Genomic DNA, 20,940 nt, shown 5'->3' with positions numbered 1-20,940 from the left:
AAAAAGCTTGTGACCATAGGAAATATTTCCATTGTATTTGTAGCTTACATTTGTGGATTCACATATGATCATACTCTCTTAAAGTAAGTATGGATCAATCCTGATTTTTCCTTTTTCTTTTTCTTTTTTTAGGGCTGTACGTGTGGCAAATGGAAGTTCCCAGGCTAGGGGTCCAATCAGAGCTACAGCTGCCGGCCTACACTGCAGCCACAACAATGCAGGATCAGGACTGCATCTGCGAACTGCACCACAGCTCATGGCAATGACAGATCCTTAACCCACTGAGTGAGGCCAGGGATCGAACCTGCAACCTCATGGATACTAGTTGGGTTCGTAAACTCCTGAGCCACAAAAGGAACACCCAACTCCTGCCTTCTTGTTCTAGTTAGGGCTTTAAGAAATTTGTTTCCTAAATCCAGGGAACCTACTCTCAGCCATTTTCAACCATTGTTGAAAATTTGAGGAAACCCCTTCCGTTCTCCTTCATGGGCCTTTCCCCATGGGATTAGTCCTATACACCTAGACTAGAAGCAGCTTTCCGAGCCTTGCAGGAGTCTGGAGGGACAGAGTGTACTCTGGGTCAGTCTTTCTTATCAAGCTCAGCAGCTTCTATTCTTAGTGTGATCTATGCTGTAGGCAGGCCAGGCTTGGAGATGATATGGTGGAACTATTTTTAGCCACCGAGGTCTTGCCAATGGTTGGAAATAGAGGAACAACAATCTCCATTGCATAAGCTGATTTTATAACATTTTCTTTCATTTATTCATTCATTTTGCATAAATTAACAGCCATGAGCCTGACACTGGTAATAATATAATAAAGAGTGCCAGCGCTGTTCTGAGCGCTTTATAGATTAAGAAGTTTTTTGGGGGGCCACACTGATGGCATGAGGAAGTTCCTGGGCCAGGGATCAAATCCATGTCTCGGCAGTGACCTGAGCCACAACAGTGGCAATGCTTGATCCTTAACCCGATGCACCATCAGAGAACTCCTAGATTAAGTAATTTAAGTCTCACAACCACCGTATCAGTTGGTATTATTATTATCCCCATTTTACAAATGAGAGAACTAAGGCGTTGAGAATTCACTGACTTGTCTAAGTTTATATGGTAGGTGGTAGAGTCAGGACACGGCCCTAAACAGTACAGTTCCAGAACCACTACGGCAAACTACTTCTCCGAAAGTTAAATGAGCTTGTTTTATATGACTTCAAGTCGGGGTAGATAGACATTTAAATGAGAAGATGCAGTAACGTATTATAGTTACTATGACAGAATCATACATGAAGTACAGATATAAGAAGGAATGGTCTGGAGTTCCCTTGTGGCGCAGCAGGTGAAGGATCTGGCATTGTCCCTTCAGTGGCTCAGGTTGCTGCTCTGGGTGGGTTTGATCCCTGATGGCCCAGGAAATCCCACACGCTATAGGTGCAACCAAAAAAAAAAAAAAAAAAAGAGTGGTCCATGTATCTGCTTCATAAGATCATGATTTGGATGCATGATGGAACTTGTTTGGGGGTGGGTAAGGGAGATTATTTTTTGACAGTTTCAAATTGAGATGCCTAATGCCAACTGAGGGAATTTTCTATTGGGCTCTTGGATTATGTGGGCCTAAATATGTAAGGGCCTTTAGCATCAAGGTGGCAATTGCAGCCACAAAAGTGGGTGAGACTGCCAGAGAGAAAGGGAGAAGAAAGAGGGCCACAAAGAAGGCCCGAGGAAACACCCCCATTGAAGAGGGCAGACGAAAGAGGAGAATCAAAAAGCACAGGAAGAGACAGGGCAGAAAAATGGTCAGGCAACCGACAGAGAGGGAAGTCTTGGAAGCAGTGGGATGAGGCTATTTCAGGAGGACAGTGGTCAGCAGAATCAAATGCCAAGAAGAGGTCAGGTGAGGCGAAGCCTGGAGAGGCCGCTGGACTGAGCAATGGGGAATTTGCTTACAGGGAGATTGAAGGCTAAGGGATGCTACTGTTTTTAATATATTTTGAGAGATTTAATTGTCTGAATGTGTCAGAGGCAATGAACCAGCAGAGAGTATAAATATTGGGAGTTAATAAATGACGGAGAAACAGACATGAGATAAGGAGCTGCATCAAGGTCAGCAGAGATTGACCTTGGAAAGATGGGACATCTTTTCCTTTAGCGCTGGAGGAAAGCAAGAGAGGGTGGGGATGGACAGGTGTTTACATCTGGGGGTAGGTAACCGAGGAAGTTCACTCCTTGACAGCTTTGATTCTCTGAGCTTAAGACCAGTCCCAGCTATAGATGGCCTCAGGACAAGGGCACCTGCAGCTGAGAACGTACTAGTGGCATTTTAACCTTGAGTATTTATAGAATATTAAGTAAAACTCCTGAAGAAGATTCTCAAGAACAGTCTGGAAGTGTCTGGGTTTGGGAAGATGGGATGGGGAAGTTGCATTAGTGACCAAACAAAGTTTTGGGTGGAGGCCAGTATTCCCACAGAGAATTGTGAAAGATAAGATCTGGAGTTCCCGTCGTGGTGCAGTGGTTAACGAATCTGACTCAGAACCGTGAGGTTGTGAGTTCGATCCCTGGCCTTGCTCAGTGGGTTAAGGATCTGGCGTTGCCATGAGCTGAGGTGTAGGTCGCAGACACGGCCCAGATCCTGTGTTGCTGTGGCTCTGGTGTGGGCCAATGTCTACAGCTCTGATTAGACCCCTAGCCTGGGAACCTCCATATGCCGCTGGAGCGGCCCTACAAAAAGGCAAAAAAAAAAAAGATAAATCTGTGATAAAACAATGGTTTAGAATTTGATCCTAGAGCTGGTGCACACATTCCAGTCTCCTAATGGCAACCCAGAGGAAAGAAGCATTGAAAGGGCTAAGTTTGGACCTGAAGGTGTCGGTTCCCTCTGCATCTTCCTGTACTAGCTGCAAAAGATGGGTATGTTACAAAAGAATTGGAAAAAAAAAAAAAGAGAGAGATTTCGTTCAATCCCACAAAAAACCCAGGAACCCCAAACCATTTCTTACAAACTGGAGCCCAATACGAGCCCAGTTCTACCTGTTCAGGGAGAGAAAATGCTTAGGGGCTGCTCTTCCAAATGCATGTCACTTGTTTCTTCTTCTTCTTTTTTTTAGCCATGCCCACGGCATGTGGAAGTTCCTGGCCAGAGATCAAACCCGAGGCATAGGAGCGACCCGAGCCGCTGCTGTGTCAATGCCAGGTCCTTAACCTACTGTGCCACGGGGGAGCTCCACATAACTTGTTTAAAGAAAAGCACACGTGTTGAGGCTACAGGAGAAGGGAACAGTGATAATCCCAAGTCTGGGGCTCAGATTTAGCTATAGCAATGATAAAATAGCATATCATCTAGGGGACTTTTCTGTTTGCCAAAGTCAGATATGTGGGTCTGCAAATGTTTATACTCCACAATGAATTTCCAAGGCAAACATTTACCTGCTTCTGGGGCTGGGTGCTCCTCTCCTCCTCGATTGCTCTTTGACTCAAAAATATAATTTTCCTCTTTTCTGGTCTTCCCTGAGGCTCCACTCTCTGCAGGAAATAAATAAGACATATTGAAGGTACACTGGAAACTTCAGGGTAGACATGGAATACAGCCTTATTTATTTTTTAAGGATGGACTTAAAAGACAAAAGGCTTTATTTCTTCAATAAACTAAGGCCTATGTTTGATACTAAAACACACGATAAATAATGTGACCAACTTAATAAAGAGTGTGAGGCTAGTACAAAACCACTAGACAGAGGCAGGGGAATGAGCACACTGTCCCAGAACTTCCACCCCACCCAGAGGAGGAAGGAAGGACCTGAGCTAAAAAAGCCAAGAGTAGTCTCTGGAGTCTATCCCATGGAAAGCAGAAACAGTCCAGAAAGATTTTTCTTTGGAAAATGAACAGTGAGCATACATAAGTGAGCATACTCCGACTTGCTACTTCTCTTCCATACCTTGACGGTGCTTGGCAGGCAATGGTAGCTCCATTTTCTTCCGGTTGGGCTCAGAGAGCATCAGTGCTCACCTGGGTTCATTCTAGCAGTAAGTGGGTCCCGGGGCTGGGATTTAAACTCAGGGGTGTCTAACTGCTTGCTGGTGGAAACTAGCACTTCTGATTTAATGATAGATTGTTAACTATTTAATGGTTGTATTCAGTTATACTATCAAGAGCCAATGCAGAGAAAGATCAAACCTTAGGATTTTTATCCCAGGCCCAGATGAGCCATGGCTGTGTCATTCTATTATCTGCCACCTAGGAATTCATAGCATTTGTGTGCTTATTATCATTGACAACATAGTAATTAATGAGTTAGTGGAGTTACCCTCAGGCTAGGGTGTAATTTCAAGTGAGATTTTGGGAAAATACGATGCTTAACAGAAATAAATTGGAAATGACCTGCCGACATGAGGAATTTTATGAAAAAACAAAAAAAAAATTGTTTAAGCTTCTTTACTCATATGGCATCAACGGAAATGTTCATAACAACTAAAATAAGACTATTCGAAAGTAGTACATAAAATTCTTTGGTATGATAGTTTTTTTTTTTTTTTGGTCTTTCCGTCTTTTCAGGGCCGCAACCTCATCATCTGGAGGCTCCCACAGGGGTCTAATCGGAGCTACAGCTGCCAGCCTACACCACAGCCACAGCAATGCCCGATCCAAGCCGTGTCTGTGACCTACACCACAGCTTACGGCAAGGCTGGATCCTCAACCCACTGATCGAGGCCAGGGATCGAACCCGCAACCTCATGGTTCCTAGTTGGATTCGTTTCCCCTGCGCCACGACGGGAACTCCTGGTATGATAATTTTAAATAAGAAATAAACATAAGTTTACTAAAGATCACAAAATCAATTGCAAAATGGAAACTTGCAGAGTTATTCCAGATACCTACTGAAGCCAGAAAAAGCAATGATTTTAAATAATCATTGCAATCACGTGTTAATGCTATTAAACAGGAGGGAGTATAAATAGTTATTTCATAAAGCCATCATTTTTTAAAATACCAAATATTAATTAATGGTTTCTCATGGAAGCGTGTAATTAATTTTTTTAAATTAGAGTTGATTTATGGTGTTGCATCAATTTCTGCTGTACAACATAGTGACCCAATCATACACGTATACACATTCTTTTTCTCATACTACTTTCCATCATGTTCTATCCCAAGAGACTAGATAGAGTTCCCCGTGTGGTACAGTAGGACCCCATTGCTTTTCCATTCTAAATGGAAGAGTTTGCATCTACCAACCCCAAACTCCCCGTCCATCCCACTCCCTCCCTGCTCCCTGCTGGCAACCGCAAGTCTGCTCTGCATGTCCACGATCCGTTTCTGTTTGGTAGATAGCATCACTTGTGCCATTTTCAGATGCCACACGTGTGGCTGCAGCAATGAAGGCATCCTTAAAGCTTCTTTTCACTCAGCCCTTCATCCCACCAGTCTCCATATCACACAGACCCTCTTCTCCGTTCTCACTGACCCCTGCAGCCTCAGGTCTCTGTCACCTTTGGCCTGGGAACGGCAAGAGCCCCCTCCCTGGCCTTTCTGCTTTCAGATGTTCCTACTGGAGTGTGTCTGCAGAGGCCACTCACCCCACTCACTCAGCACATCAGTGCAGCGAGATCAGCCCACGTCTGCTTCTCTCCGCCAAGGCCACAGCAGCCTCGCTACATTCCACTGCGCTGCTAAAGACCAGGGGTGCCAATAACTACATACAGCCAATAACTTTGGGCTTCCTTCATAAACGCTGAGCCCAAAGAGGAGAAGGATGAGTAAGGCATAAGCAATTTCTTATAGGCTAGAGCATCAGATTTATCTTTCAAATTGATTTCTGTCCTTTGTCCAGAAGTGGCAGAACCCCTGATCCCATCCAGAACCGTGAGGGGAGGGAAAGGAGGTAGAGCAGCCGGCATGAAAATGAAAACAGGGACCTTTTGCAGCAACGTGGATGGAACTAGAGAGTCATACTCAGAGAAGTCAGTCAGAAAGAGACAGACAAATACCATATGATATCACTTATATCTGGAATCTAATATACAGCACAAATGAACCTTTCCACAGAGAAGAAAATCATGGACTTGCAGAATAGACCTGTGGTTGCCAAGGGGGAGGGGGAGGGAGTGGATGGGAATTTGGGGTTAATAGATGCAAACTATTGCCTTTGGAGTGGATAAGCACTGGGATCCTGCTGTATGGCACTGGGAATTATGTCTGGTCACTCGTGATGGAGCATGATAATGTGAGAAAAAAGAATGTATACACGTAAATAAATAACTAAACCCAAATATATTTTTAAATTATATAAAAAAGAAAAAACAAACAAAACAAAAAAGAAAGAAAACTGGGACCAGAGTTCCTATTGCAGTTCAGCTGGTTAAGAGCCTGACGTAGTGTCCATGAGGATGTGGGTTCGATCCCTGGCCTCGCTCAGTGGCTTAAGGATCCCGTGTTGTCCCAAGCTGCAGTGTAGGCCACAGATGTGGCTTGGGTCCGGTGTTGTGGTGGCTATAGTGTAGGCCAGCAGCTGCATCTCTGATTCCACACCTAGCCTGAGAACTTCCATATGCTGCAGGTGTGGCCATAAAAAGAAAAAGGAGGAGTTCCCGTCGTGGCTCAGTGGTTAACGAATCCGACTGGGAAACATGTGTGGGTTCGATCCCTGGCCTCACTCAGTGGATTGAGGATCCAGCCGTGAGCTGTGGTGTAGGTCAGATCTGGCATTGCTGTGGCTGTGGTGTAGGCCGGCGGCTATAGCTCCAATTGGACCGCTAGCCTGGGTACCTCCATATGCCGCAGGTGCAGCCCTAAAAAGACAAAAGACAGAAAAAAAAAAAAAGGTAAGGCTGGTGCAGCGCTGGGGCGTAGAGAACTTGGGCTCTTGTTCACATGGCAAGGTGATTTCAACACCTGTGGATTTTGTGGACCAACAAAAATTGAAAATAAATTTTTGGGCCAATTTATTGTTGTCAATTTTTAATTTTGCCTAGTGTTGAGACATTAAAAGAAATGACCATTTACTAAGACCACTATCTTCCCTTCATTATAAAGAGAACATGTCTTATACCCCAAATCATGAAGATTGAACACATTAAAAGGACAGTTATTTGCACTGAATAGATTTAGCCTTATTAAAAAAACCTCACTGCTTTGTCCTTATTTCTCTCATTTTGCTGTGAGTGGATGAGAGCTTTATCATGGATGGATACTGTTCCTTCTCAGCCAGCCTTTGGTACTGAAGTTGCTAAATTCTATTATTCTTTTTTTTTCCCCTCCTCTTCTTCTTTTTTTTTTTTTTTGTCTTTTGAGGGCCACACCCAAGGCACATGGAGGTTCCTAGGCTAGGGGTTGAATTGGAGCTGTAGCCGCTGGCCGGCCTACACCACAGCCACAGCAACTCGGGATCCGAGCCGCATCTGCGACCTATACCACAGCCCATGTCAACACCGGATCCCTAACCCACTGATTGAGGCCAGGGGATCAAACCCGCAACCCCACGGTTCCTAGTCGGATCTGTTAACCACTGAGCCACCACGGGAACTCTTCCCTCCTCTTTCTAAGAAATCTTCTTTTGGCTGTGCCAAGGCAAATGGAGTTTCCAGGCCAGGGATCAGATCCGAGCCACAGGTGTGACCTACGTCACAGCTGCGGCCACCCTGGATCCTTAAATCCACTATGCTGACCAGGGATTGACCCTGCGTCCTGTTGCTGCAGAGACGCTGAAGATCGCGTGGCATGACAGCAGGAACTCCTGTTGTCCTTTTTGACACAGTCTTTGCAAGGTGCCCCAGTCAGGGCTCCAAGGCTCTGGGTACTGCCATCTCCTTCTGACAAGCATTCTTCACCTGGGGCAGCTGGGGAGTCCTGCTTAAGCAATTTTCATTCCCAATTCTACTTGCTCATGCAATTAATTAAAGTCTTTGCTTCCCGCTTATTCAAATTCTTTCCACCCCTCCCCTGGAGCATAGCTGGATGTCCATGACCACCACAAAGGCAGGGCTTACCTGTCCACTAGGCACAGAGAGCACAGAGCCCACCGGCCATGGTTCTTTAAGGGGCCCACAAAAATATTCTAATTTCTTTCTTTCTTTTTTTTTCTTTTTTGCTTTTTGTGCCACGCCTGCCGCATATGGAGGTTCCCAGGCTAGGGGTTGAATTGCAGCTACAACCGCCAGCCCACACCACAGCCACAGCAATGCAGGATCTGGGCCGTGTCTGTGACCTACACCGTGGCTCACAGCCATGCTGGATCCTTACCCCGCTGAGCGAGGCCAGGGATTGAACCCGCATCCTCATGGATACTAGTCGGATTCATTTCCACTGAGCCACAATGGAAACTCCTTTAATTTCTTTTAAAATCATAAAAAACACAAATATAATAATGAATATAATAATGAATCCAGCCTCTATTCTATATTACTGTATTATACTCATCTCCATAGCAACACAGTATATGTAATTTTATATGTAATTCAATATATATGTATACTTTAATGGAGAAAGAAAGTACCCAGGGCCCAGAAAGCCATAGCAACACCAGATCTGAGCCGAGTCTGCAACCTACACCACAGTTCATGGCAATGAGTGAGGACAGGGATTGAACCCGCAACCTCATGGTTGCCAAGATATTAGGAAATAAATATGGCATCGACTCTAAGTTCTTGGAGCTGAGACTTTGAGGACAGTGTGGTTTGGTGGAAAAGCTCCTGCTTTGGGTCCGTGCTGGGTCCTAATTCCAGTACCACTGATTACTAGCAACCAGGTAATCAATCTCTGAGCTCCATTTCTTTGCCTGTAAGAGGATAATATCTTCTCACAGGGTTGCTTCAAGGACTGCACAAAATATTGTATGTCAATATAATTGACGTCTCTCAGTAGCTGTTAGCGCTATATGAATGTTTGCTAAACATTCCAGTCCAGTGGTATTGGCTGAGAAACCAGGGTAAGAGAGCTACAAGCCTATATGAGGGTTAATTCAAATAAAAACAGAATCAGCGTAGAACTCTCAGTTGTGAGTTCCTCTTCAGAATTAAGATGAACCATCTCTCTTCTTCACTGGAAAGAGATGGGCAGAAACTGTGAAGATAGTCATTGGCAAATCTCGTTTTATGGCACTTCGCAGGCACTGCTTTTTGTACAAATTGAAGGTCTGTGGCAACCCCGCACTGAGCAAGTCTCTTGGCATCATTTTTGCTTACTTCATGTCTCTGTGTCACATCTGGTAGCTCTTGCAATATTCCAAACTTTTTTGTCCTTATTATAATATTTATGGTGATCTGTGACCACCATAGCTTGATGTTACTATTGCCGAAAGGCTTCAATTCACTGAAGGCTCAGACGATGATTAGCTTTTAGCAATATTTTTATTAAGATATGTACCTTGACTTTTTTGGACATGTGCTATTATACACTTAATACTCTCACCCAGGCAAAATCACAAATTTATCCTATGTTTCCTTAGGAAGGGCTAGAACAAGAGTCTGCTAAGGATGCGATAGAGAAATAGGCTAATTGTATGTGGAAAGGGGATATTGCCCTGAAATGAATGGGTTCACTGAAAAACTATACATGTTCATTCTGAATCTTCAGTTGTCAAATTTGAAGTGTTTTCTTTTCCTTTTTTAGGGCGGCACCTGTGGTGTATGGAAGTTCCCAGGCTAGGGACTGAATCAGAGCAGCAGCTGCCAGCCTATGCCACCACAGCAATGCCAGATCCCTCGCCCACTGAGTGAGGCAGGGGATTGAACTCACATCCTCAGGGAAACTGAGGGTTCTTAACCCTCTGAGCTCCTGAGGACAAACAAACAAACAAACAGAATACCTGCACCTCTGCAGTGACCTGAGCTGCTGCAGTTGGATTCTTAACCCACATTGGGAAATCCTTAGTTATCTATTTTACAGAGAGTAGTGTGTATATTTTAATCCCAAACTCCTAGTTTATCCTCCCTCCTTTTCCCTTTGGTTACCATAAGTTTGTTTTTGATGGCTGTGAGTCTTTTTTCTTTTTCTTTTTCAGGCCACACCTGTGGCCTTTGGAAGGTCCCTGGGCCAGGGATTGAATTGGAGCTATAGCTGCCGGCCTATGCCACAGCCACAGTAATGCGGGATCCAAGCCGCATCTTCGACCTACACCATAGCTTGAGGCAATGCTGGATCCTTAACCCATTGAGTGCGGCGAGGGTTTGAACCCACATCTTCATGGATGCTAGTTGGGTTCACAACCTGCTAAGCCACAATAGGAACTTCCAGTCTTTTTCTGTTTTGTAAATAAGTTAATTTGTATCATCGTTTAAGATTCCATGTATAAGTGATATCATGTGATATTTGTCTTTGTCTAGCTTACTTCACTTACTGTGATAATCTCTAGGTCCATCCAAGTTACTGCAAATGACATTATTTCATTCCTTTTTAGGGCTGAGTTATATTCTGTTGTGTGTGTGTATGTGTGTGTGTATCTATATATCTATATATATGTCTATATCATATTTTCTTTATCCATTCACCTGTTGATGGACAGGCTATTGTAAAAAGTGCTGCTATGAACACCAGGGTGCATGTATCTTTTTGATTTATGTTTTCCTCCAGATATGTGCCTAGAAGTGGAACTGCAGGTAGCTCTATTTTCAGGTTTTTATTTCTTTAAAGAAACCTCCATATTGGTCTTCATAGTGGCTATACCAGTTTACATTCCCACCAACAGTCTAGGAGGGTTCCTTTTTCTCCACATTCACACCAGCATTTATTGTTTGTAGACTTTTTGATGATGCCCATTCTGACTGGTGGGAGGTGATACCTCATTGTAGTTTTGATTTGCATTTCTCTAATAAGTAGCAATGTTGGGCATCTTTTCATGTGCCTGCTGGCCATCTGCATGTCTTCTCTGGAGGGTAATATTTTAATCTTATATTTAACTAACTTCTAGATAAAATGAACCATGTCATCTTGTTTACAACCAAATGGTTCCTTGGGACTGACCCAAGTGGGTCAGATGTCACAAAACAGAATTTACTGTATAACCCATTTATAGATCTCAAATAGTAAAATTATGGAATCCCAGTAACAGTGACCAAAGCTTTTAGAATGACACCTTGTAGAAGGTAGACAGTGCCTTCTCTAAGAGCAACATCCCTCTCAGTGCTCCAGAATAATCAGGTATGCTTAAAGGCATCTGCTGATTATGGCTGATTAAATGACATTTTCCAAAGACATGAGTAGGTCAGTGAAAAGGACCTACTCCCTTCCAAACAAATTCGTGGAAATAAGCATCTGATTGTCTTCATTTGTGATTAAGTAAATTTCCTTTAACTGGATCTCCTATTCATTTGAGAATCCGGTTGATTCCTGCCACCACGTTGGAGCATAACAGGCTATTCAGCTGGGCTGTTTGATAGCCTTCAACAAAGCAAACCACTTTCCCCAAAATGCTGTTGTATACTTTCAAAATGGTGTCTCAATTAGAATAAACACAGTTCAACATAATGAATACACGATAGCGTATGTGGAAAAAAAAATTAAATATCCTTTGTGAGAATGTCCTCTCTGAAAAAGACACTTGCCATAATAATGCAAAGGTTGCAGTTATTCACTAGTTACCTCCGGAGATAAGCCAGAGGAGGCTTGGTCTATTTAGCAAGGAGATCCAGAAAAATGCAGGCAGGACCAGGGCTCCACACAGAAATTGTGCATCCTCCTAAGTCACTGCCTCAAACAGGATCCTTAAAGAATTTGGCTGACCTGCTGGGCTGAACATGAATCTTGTTTCAAAAGAAACAGACTCAGTGTGGAAGTGGATACACCACCACTTTTATAGCATTCTGCAGAGCTGGAAACCAGATTCCTTTCCTGGGGCTGGGTCAGATACGAGAGGACAGCCTTGTTAGCGGACAATCTGGACCACACAGAGAACAGGCTCTACAGCTGTAACCACTCCCACAACAAGCAGCCTTTGTGCTCCTGCAGTCCAAGCTGGCGCCAGACCCCTGCGGCCCTGCAACCCCACTGACGGCGCTGAGAGGACCAAGTGCACATCCACTCGTGGACGGAGTATTTGCACACACACTTGATCCTGAGTAACATGCTCAGGAGAAATTCCCAAGAGCAGGACAACTGGGTCCAGGCGTGCATACAAGGCTTCAGAAACCGCCCTCTGTAAGCTTGTACTAATTTGAATTCCACCAAAAGCGCATGAGATGTGTTTCTCTGTACTCTCAGAAGCATTAATTATATGTTTTCACCTTTGCCAATGGGATAGGTGAAAAACTGCCTCTCTTTACTTTCTGTGCTACATTATTAGTATTAATATGTATATATATATTTTGGTGGTCCCGTGGCATATGGAGTTCCCAGGCCAGGGATCCAATCTGAGCTGCAGTCGCAACTTATGCCACAGCAGCCACAACGCCGGATCCTTAACCCACAGTGCGGGCCATGGATGTGAACCTCAGTCCCAACTCTCCAGAGACACTGCCCATCATATTGCACCACAGCAGGGATTCCTAGTGTTAATCTGTAGTATCTCTTTATCTTACCTTCAGTGAGTTAAATCTTATTTATCCTTGCAGTGTGGGTGAAGGAGGCAGTGGAAAATTTAACTTATCCGTATTTACTCTGCTAGCTGATGGGCCTTGTAAAACTCAGGCACAGGTCACAAACAATAATGCACTTATTTTTAAGTCTGCTTATATTATGCTGGGTATAGCTTCAACTCACATGAAATTGGAGGCTGGGGATTCTGGTCTGGTGATCTCACGGATAACAGAAGGAGAGGGAGGAGGGGGCTGCTGTCCAAGCAGAAAAAATGTACTATGGGGGGGCCCTTTCTAACATTTTCAAAGTTTTTTTCTTCCCATTTTCTTCTTTATCCACCCTGGACTTTCAAAATTGTGTGGTTTGTTGTTTTTGTTTTTGCTTTTTAGGGCTGCACCTGCGGCACATGGAGGTTCCCAGGTGAGGGGTCGAATCGGAGCTACAGCTGCTGGCCTATGCTACAGCCACAGCAACTCCAGATCTGAGCTGTGCCTGCCAACCTACACCACAGCTCACGGCAATGCCAGATCCTTAACCCACTGAGTGAGGCCAGGGCTCGAACCTGCAACCTCATGGTTCCTAGTTGGATTCATTTCCGTTGCACCACGATGGGAACTCCCCCCAAAATTATGTTTTTGATGGGCATTTAATAACACATGAAATACTGATAAGTGAGAAAAGTAAGTTTAAAAATAATATCATCCTAATTTTGTTAAGAGTGAAACAATATGTGGGTGAATGTATATAAGTAAAAGTAACCAGAAGAAAAGAAAACAAAATGTTAATGATGAGTTTTGCTAGATGATGTAATTTTTTTTTTAAGTCTTACCCACAACATGTGGAAAGTTTTTGGGCCAGAGATCAAACTCAAGCTACAGCAGTGACAATGCTGAATTCTTAATCACTAAGTCACCAGAGAACTCCTAAATTTTCTTCTCTACATTTTTCTGTATTTTCCAAATTTTCTACAGTAGATATGTATTACTTTAATCATTAGGAAAAATAATACATTTTTAAACAGTAAGTGGTTATTAATTTCTCTGCATCTATGAAACTCCATTCCTTATATCTTCATAGCCCATCAAAGACTTATCAAAAAGAACAAAATTAGAGTTGCAAATATATTTCAAATTGGGTGCCAACTGCCATTAACCAGTGGTGGCCAACTGCAGCTTTATTTTCAAAAGGATTCTGAAGCTGAGTCCTCATCTCCAAGGAGAGAGCTGGGATCATGGAGCAATATCTAGCATGGAAAGGGCTGCTGGAAGCTAGCGTGAGCATCAGGCTATTTATCTTCCCTGAAACGGACACCAGGCTAAGACACCGGGTTTGAGGTCATCTAGTTGAAACCCTTATTAATTGATGAGGAAACTGAGGTCCAGAGAGATGAAACAAATACTCAGGGCTCTAAAGGCAGAGCCAAGACTAGGACCTAAGGAAGGAGACTGGCCTTTGGTCTCCCTTCTGCTTTCAGCTTATTCATTCATGCTCACGGGCGCCTCTGGACCACAGTGACAGAGCAAGGGCTCACCCACCCTGGCCTCTGAGAACGCACTTCTTTCCGTCAACTTCATCCCTCCTGCCCCAAACGCCTGGTCTCCCCTGACTCTGTTTCTTAGGTGGCTGTCTTCTTCATACCAACCTTCCATATGGAGAGAGATTAGAACAAATCTCAAGGTTTGGGTGGAGTGACAAAGCTCTCCCATTAGGTGGCAGTATCAACAAGGAATAGACAAAAGCAGACATCTGTAGGGCACTTAACCCAAGCTGTGGAAAAGCAAAACCATCCCCAGGATATTTTGCAGACATGTTTGTATCAAGGGGCTTTAAAATCTACAAAGTAGATAAAAGACTGGAAGGAAATATACCAAATTTATTTTTTTATTTTTATTTTTTTTTGGTCTTTTTTGTTGTTGTTGCTATTTCTTGGGCCGCTCCCGCGGCATATGGAGGTTCCCAGGCTAGGGGTTGAATCGGAGCTGTAGCCACCAGCCTACGCCAGAGCCACAGCAACGCGGGATCTGAGCCGCGTCTGCAACCTACACCATAGCTCACGGCAACGCCGGATTGTTAACCCACTGAGCAAGGGCAGGGACCGAACCCGCCACCTCATGGTTCCTAGTCGGATTCGTTAACCACTGCGCCACGACGGGAACTCCACCAAATTTATTTTCAATAAGGTGGTCTTTTAAATCATTTCCTTTTTAATTATTTGCGTCTTCTGTATCTTTTATAATGAACACCAAATTTTCATAAAGAAGTTATTGAAGGAGTTCCTGAGGGTTAAAGATCTGGTGTTGCTGCAGTTGGGGCATAGGTCACAGCTGCAGCTCAGATTGGATCCCTGGCCTGGGAAGGTCCATAGGCCATGGGTGTGGCCATGAACAAAGGAAGTTATTGAAATAGTGACAGATTATTTCAGTAAAATGTATGCAAAGTTTGAATACTGAAAGGACATTCACAAAAGCATAACAGAAAATGTGAAAACGTATGTTTCTTTTCTTTCTTTCTTTCTTTTTTTTTTGTCTTTTTGTCTTTTTAAGCCATACCTGTGCCATCCCAGGCTAGGTGTCCAACTGGAGCTGGAGCTGCCAGCCTACACCACAGCCGCAGCAACTTGGGATCCAAGCTATGACCTACACCACAGCTCAAGGCAATGTCGGATTCTTAACCCACTGAGCGAGGCCAGGGATTGAACCTGCAACCTCATGGTTCCTAGTCGGATTCGTTTCCTCTGCACCACGACCAGAACTCTGAAAACCTATATTTCTGTCTCTTGTCGTATAATCATGCAAATATAAGTGTGTAAAAAAAATTAAAAAAAAATAGAATTCTGCAATGCTTCAGGAATGTGTATTTTAAAATATGATTTTAAAATTTATTAGCCATGTTTCTTAAAAAACCAATGGTGATAGATTTAAATTGGAGGTACAATACTAAATCACTAGCATATGCAACCATCTCATCATGACACAGTATTTTCTTTATATTCACTTGCTTAGTGTGAAGAGGATTTACATAAATATGTAGGGGTTATGCTGCTTCACCTCAAAATAACCTAAAATTGAACTTAGGGCATTAGTTTCCTTTACATAGGTGTTAAAACTTTTAAACTCTTATGCACAAATAAATGTGTTGCTATCTCTGGAGTATATATATATGTACATATATATGAACATATTTAGTAGGGCTTACTATAAATAATCAGCAAAAATGTCTGGTGGTTTTTCTTTTTGGCTAAATTCTTTTGGCAGGGGGTGGGGTGGGGTGGGGTGGGCTGCTGCTGTGGCATATGGAAATTCCCAGGCCAGGGAACCACTGCAGTTAAATGCCAGGTCCTTTAACTGCTAGGCCACCAGGGAATGCCTACATTCTTCATTTTAACTGTTTTTTTCTTTTAAGATATTTCCTTTAACACTCTTCAAATAGAACTTTAATTTTGAGCTGAGCTATTATAGAAAATGAGGCTCTTCATGAAAACCTGCCTAAAGTCCTTACCTGGCAACCCAGGAACAATGTGACTCTCTGGTCCCCGAAAGGCGGAATGATTTCTCTTCTCCGTGGTTGATAGCACAGGTGGCTGTTGGGGGGCAGTGGCTTTCTGGGACTTTTCCAACAAGGAGCCCCCACCTGAATCTTGGCTCGGTTCTGTGGTTCTAGGCTGTGCAGTCGCCGTGTGGGTCACCATTTTGCGGTCAAGTTTCACTAAGAGTGAAAGAGCAGCTGTCATTGGTTGGGTTTCTTTTCTGAACTTTAAAACCACTAAAATTGCGGGAGTTCCTGTTGTGGCACAGTGGAAAAGAATCTGACTAGGAACCATGAGGTTGCGGGTTTGATCCCTGGCCTCACTCAGTGGGTTAAGGATCTGGCATTGCCGTGAACTGTGGTGTAGGTCACAGATGAGGCTCAGATCCTGCATTGCTGTGGCTGTGGAAAAGGCCGGAAGCTGCAGCTCCCATTCGACCCCTAGCTTGGGAACCTCCATATGCCTCAGGTGCAGCCCTAAAAATAAATAAATAAATAAATAAATAAATAAATAAATAAAATAAAACCACTAAAATTGATGGTAGTTTTTTTTTTTTTGGTTGCCTTGTGGCATATAGAATTCCTGGATCTGAGCCGCAGTTGCAACCTACACCACACGAGCTGCAATGCCAGATCCTTAACCCACTGTGCCCGCCTGAGTTCAAACCAGTGACACAGGGCTCCAGAGACACCAATGATCCCATTGTGCCCCCAGAGGGAACTCTGTGGGTAGATTTAAAGTCATGGATATTTGGGGAGTTTCCATTGTGGCTCAACAGGTTAGGAACCCAACTAGTATCCATAAGGATGAGGGTTCCATCCCTGGCCTCACTCAGTGGGTTAAAGATCTGGTGTTGCTTTGGCTGTGGTGTAGACGGGCAGCTGCAGCTCCAATTTGACCCCCGGCCTGGGAACATCCATATGCCAACACGCGTATGGCCCTAAAAAGCAAAAAAAAAAAAAAAAAAAAAAAAAAAAAACCAAAATAAGAAATAAAATCATGGATATTTGGGAATGATAACCCATCCAAGATATGCCAGAGCCCCATAAATAAACTCTTCACTCTAGTTTTCAAATCAATAATCAGTTCTCTTCTAATTAGCTTCCTAAAACGTTCATGCAAAGAAATGGACAAAGACACAACTTAAACCTAAGGTTTTGAGAGCCTTCATCCTTCCTCCAGTACTGATACTTCAGTACCTCAGTACCCTTTCAGCAGCTCTTCCTTCTCGTGGTGCATGTTTATATACATGACATGACAGCACTGATTTACAGCTGACTTAGCCACACCCTAATATATCATAAATTTTCTAAAATGTTTACCAAAACTAAATGTTAACTTATTTGAGGTTGTTAGAAAGCATATGCTGAACAGTGTTTTTAAGATGGGGAAGAATCTTTTGGAAAATTGAAAACAATTTCAATGTAAGTAAATATAAAAAATTTGACACTTGTAATAACTTGCATTAAAGACATAGTAAATGCTCACTTAATTTAAGGCAGGGCTTGTTCACATGAAGTATACCTGAAACCAGGCAGAAAAAGAACACCACAGATTTCGCATTTATTGTGAGAATACAGACATCCCCTTTTACCCCCAAATGTGATGCAGCCGACTCACGATTTTGACAGAAAACTTCGTCAGACCCGTCAGGACACTGCTCCACTCCATCGCAAGCCAGCGTGATGTCAATGCAACAGCCGTCATCACAGAAGAAGTGGTATCGTGAGCAAACTTTTGAGCATCCTGTTTGTAAACAAGTCTCACGTCACAGGGGTGCAGGAAAGTAAAGATTGGACTGTGCTAAGAGGGACAGAGACTGTGCACGTGAAGAAATGCATTTGGGTGAAAGAGAGGCAGACAATGAGGGAACACCTCACGGACTGTGCTGGAGCAACAAGTTCTGGAAAGGTGAGGGGCTTTCTTCTCGACCTTCCTAACTTAATTCTCAGGAATCAGCATGGGCTCTTCATCTTAGGGCTGTTCCCAAGCCAACAGTGCCTCAGAGGTGGGGACAGAGAAGCAGCCGCTCTGGTCTTCCCCATCCAGCCTGCTCCCCTCCCTCAGGTGGCTCATTGCAGCCATTCGTCCATCGTCATCTCCTCAGCGGGCCACCTACCACCGTGTCACCCGAGGCACGGCACAGCCGACTGTGTTTCATCAGAAGCACCCCTTTTTATGTTATGTCTTGCGTTCATGTTTCCTAAGTGATAATTTTTATGGAGATCAACTTTCTACTACTGAACTCTGCTTGCTGAACTCCTGACATCCTTGGGGTCGTAAAGAATAAACAGAATCTGGAGTTCCTGTCGTGGCGCAGTGGTTAACGAATCCGACTAGGAACCATGAGGTTGCGGGTTCGGTCCCTGCCCTTGCTCAGTGGGTTAACGATCCGGCGTTGCCGTGAGCTGTGGTGTAGGTTGCAGACGCGGCTCGGATCCTGCGTTGCTGTGGCTCTGGTGTAGGCCGGTGGCTACAGCTCCGATTGGACCCCTAGCCAAGGAACCTCCATATACCGCGGGAGCGGCCCAAAGAAATAGCAAAAAGACAAAAAAAAAAAAAATAAAAAATAAACAGAATCTTTAGCTACTACCTGGGGCAAATTTATTTTCTACAAATAGTGAAATTCTATCCCTTTTGGAGCTCATAGGGGTTTTAACCCACAGAGCTCCATATATTTCCTTTTCTATTACATTGCTTGGCCGCCCTGTGGCATATGGAGTTCACTGAATCCTTAACCCACTGTGCCAGGCCAGGGATGGAACCTGCCTCCTCTGCTCCAGAGATGCCAACGATCTTGCTGCACCACAGCAGGAACTCCACTTACATGTCTTTTCTTGAAATGTGTTCCCAACTCTAGGTGACGCCAAACTCACTAGACTTAGCTACCTAACAACTGCCTGACTTTTGGACACTAGTTATGCAGATTAAAGGCATGAGGGCTGCAAGAAGTCATAAGGAGTTCTGCGATTTTCCAGGGAAGGATGGATTGGACTGTTGTCTCAGAACATGGGAGAATGGTAAATGATCAGATTTCTGAGACAAATGGCTGAGCATAGACACATGCTCACAGATTCTACTGGAAAGCAGTTCAATGAAAACACTGGGAGAGGAGACCACCTGGGTGGAAGGCAATCTGACGATACCTGGACTCTGGAGAAAGAAGAGAGTAAAGAAAAGAAATGGTGGTGGAAACTCCTGAGAAAGAAGAGAACACAGGAGCCCGCAGTTATGACTGAGAACTTGGGTCCCCAGAGGAGAATCTGCTTCAGTCACAGGGAAGGAGTTGGGAGGAAAAGTAAAGGGAAACGCTGTGAACAGCAGCAGAATGCAGCCTCTGCTCACGTTTCTTAAATTCATGACATGAAAATCCTAAGTATCTCAAGGCTTTACTTATTCCTGGGTAGTTTTGGAGATAGATTCATATTGGTAAATTAGCCATCTATTTCTGGATTAGTGGTCTTCAAACTTATGGACTAAACATATCTTCAATCTTTAAATCATAGGCTTGGACCCCTGTATGAACATGTTATCCATGTTATGAAAGAGACTGAACATTTAAAGAAGGTTAAAAATAAAAATACAAGTTCTGGGGAGTTCCCATTGTGGCTCAGCAGGTTAAGAACCTGACTAGTGTCCATAAGGATGTGAGTTTGATCCCTGGCCTTGCTCAGTGGGTTAAGGATCCAGCGTTGCTGCAAGCTTCAGTTCATGTTGAAGATGAGGCTTGGATCCGGCGTTGCTGTGGCTGTGGTGTAGGCCAGCAGCTATAGCTCTGATTTGACTGCCAGCTCAGGAACTTCCATATGCTGCAGGTGCAGCCTTAAAAAAAAAAAAAGAAAAGTTCTGGTGCCTTCTTTTCCATCCTAAAAATGTCCTGACCATCTGTGGGGGATCCTATTTGGAGACCATTTATCTGGATCATCTTAGAAGTGTTTGTTGCCTTGCTCTCTAAATGGATTATTTTTTGCAGAGCTTGAAAACACGCACTCTCTATATCTACAACTGAACCATGTTATTGCATAAGCAGGAATATGTGTGTGCCTTTTACCCCAGAAGATGCCACCTTTGGTTACCATGAAAGCTCCTCATTAACTGCAAAAACCCATGTATGCAATAGAGGGGACAGAAACACCTCTTGTTTTTGGTGTCTCTGTGTTATATTAACTTTAATTCTTATGTTATTCCAATTGAACTAGTGAGTGATTCCAGACAGCAGTTAATACTACAGCATTCTTTTAATTTTCAATATAAAGCTATGTATATAAAACCTCTACCCAAGTGGCCTTTCAATAATCAAAGATGAGTCACATCACTCTGGGCTTCAAACACACTTTACCATCATCCTGAGAAAGGCCAGAAATGTACAAATAGCGACTTGCCTTGGGAGACCCAGAAAACTGGCCTGGGAACAAAAGCCGGAACAATAACGGCTGGTGAGGTGTCAGCCCTCTGCCTCCATCAGCTCAGGCCCTTTCTCCTCTCGGTGTCTTGGTCATACAGAGGCCACCCTTTTCTAATTTCCTTAGGGGCAACAGCTTCCCAGGAGCACATCCTCCCAGTAGCAGCACTGACCTGGGCCCAGAGCCCGGAGCCCTGCTCCCAGGAGGACAGCTCTCTGGACCCCCGCCGTCCCTCTGCTGGTGACTATCCCAGTTGGAGCTGATACTGTGTTTCCAGCAGCCCTGGAGCATGGCCAACATTCCAAGGTACTTTTTGAGCAACTGTCTGGCTCTTCTGTGAAGTTGCAGTAAATCAACAGACAGGGCCTGTTGGCATGTGCGCTGGGCTGTAACGGCTGGCTTGCCTAACCATCACTGACCACAGTGCCCCTGGGGGCCAGAGTCTGGGGTCACTGCTCTTTCCTTACAGGAAGCTTATACCCTGGCTGGCCAGGGAAACGGCCAACCTCA

At 44.0% G+C, this 20,940-nt stretch overlaps 1 protein-coding gene across 1 annotated transcript in view; it reads right to left on the bottom strand.

Annotated features, from left to right (window-relative positions):
• The window catches only part of LRP11 (LDL receptor related protein 11), a 58,344-nt gene that overhangs the window by 2,512 nt on the left and 34,892 nt on the right, over positions 1 to 20,940 (bottom strand). The window contains exons 4-6 of the mRNA XM_047769958.1: positions 17,648 to 17,773; positions 16,000 to 16,206; positions 3,423 to 3,518 (exon numbers count right to left, since the gene is read on the bottom strand). Of these exons, the coding sequence (XP_047625914.1) occupies positions 3,423 to 3,518; positions 16,000 to 16,206; positions 17,648 to 17,773 (429 nt within the window). The remainder of the gene's footprint in view (positions 1 to 3,422; positions 3,519 to 15,999; positions 16,207 to 17,647; positions 17,774 to 20,940) is intronic.

Source organism: Phacochoerus africanus, chromosome 2, assembly GCF_016906955.1.
Source record: "Phacochoerus africanus isolate WHEZ1 chromosome 2, ROS_Pafr_v1, whole genome shotgun sequence".
In the NCBI taxonomy this organism is placed as follows: Eukaryota; Metazoa; Chordata; class Mammalia; order Artiodactyla; family Suidae; genus Phacochoerus; species Phacochoerus africanus.
This window is presented reverse-complemented; position numbering and strand designations above follow the sequence as displayed.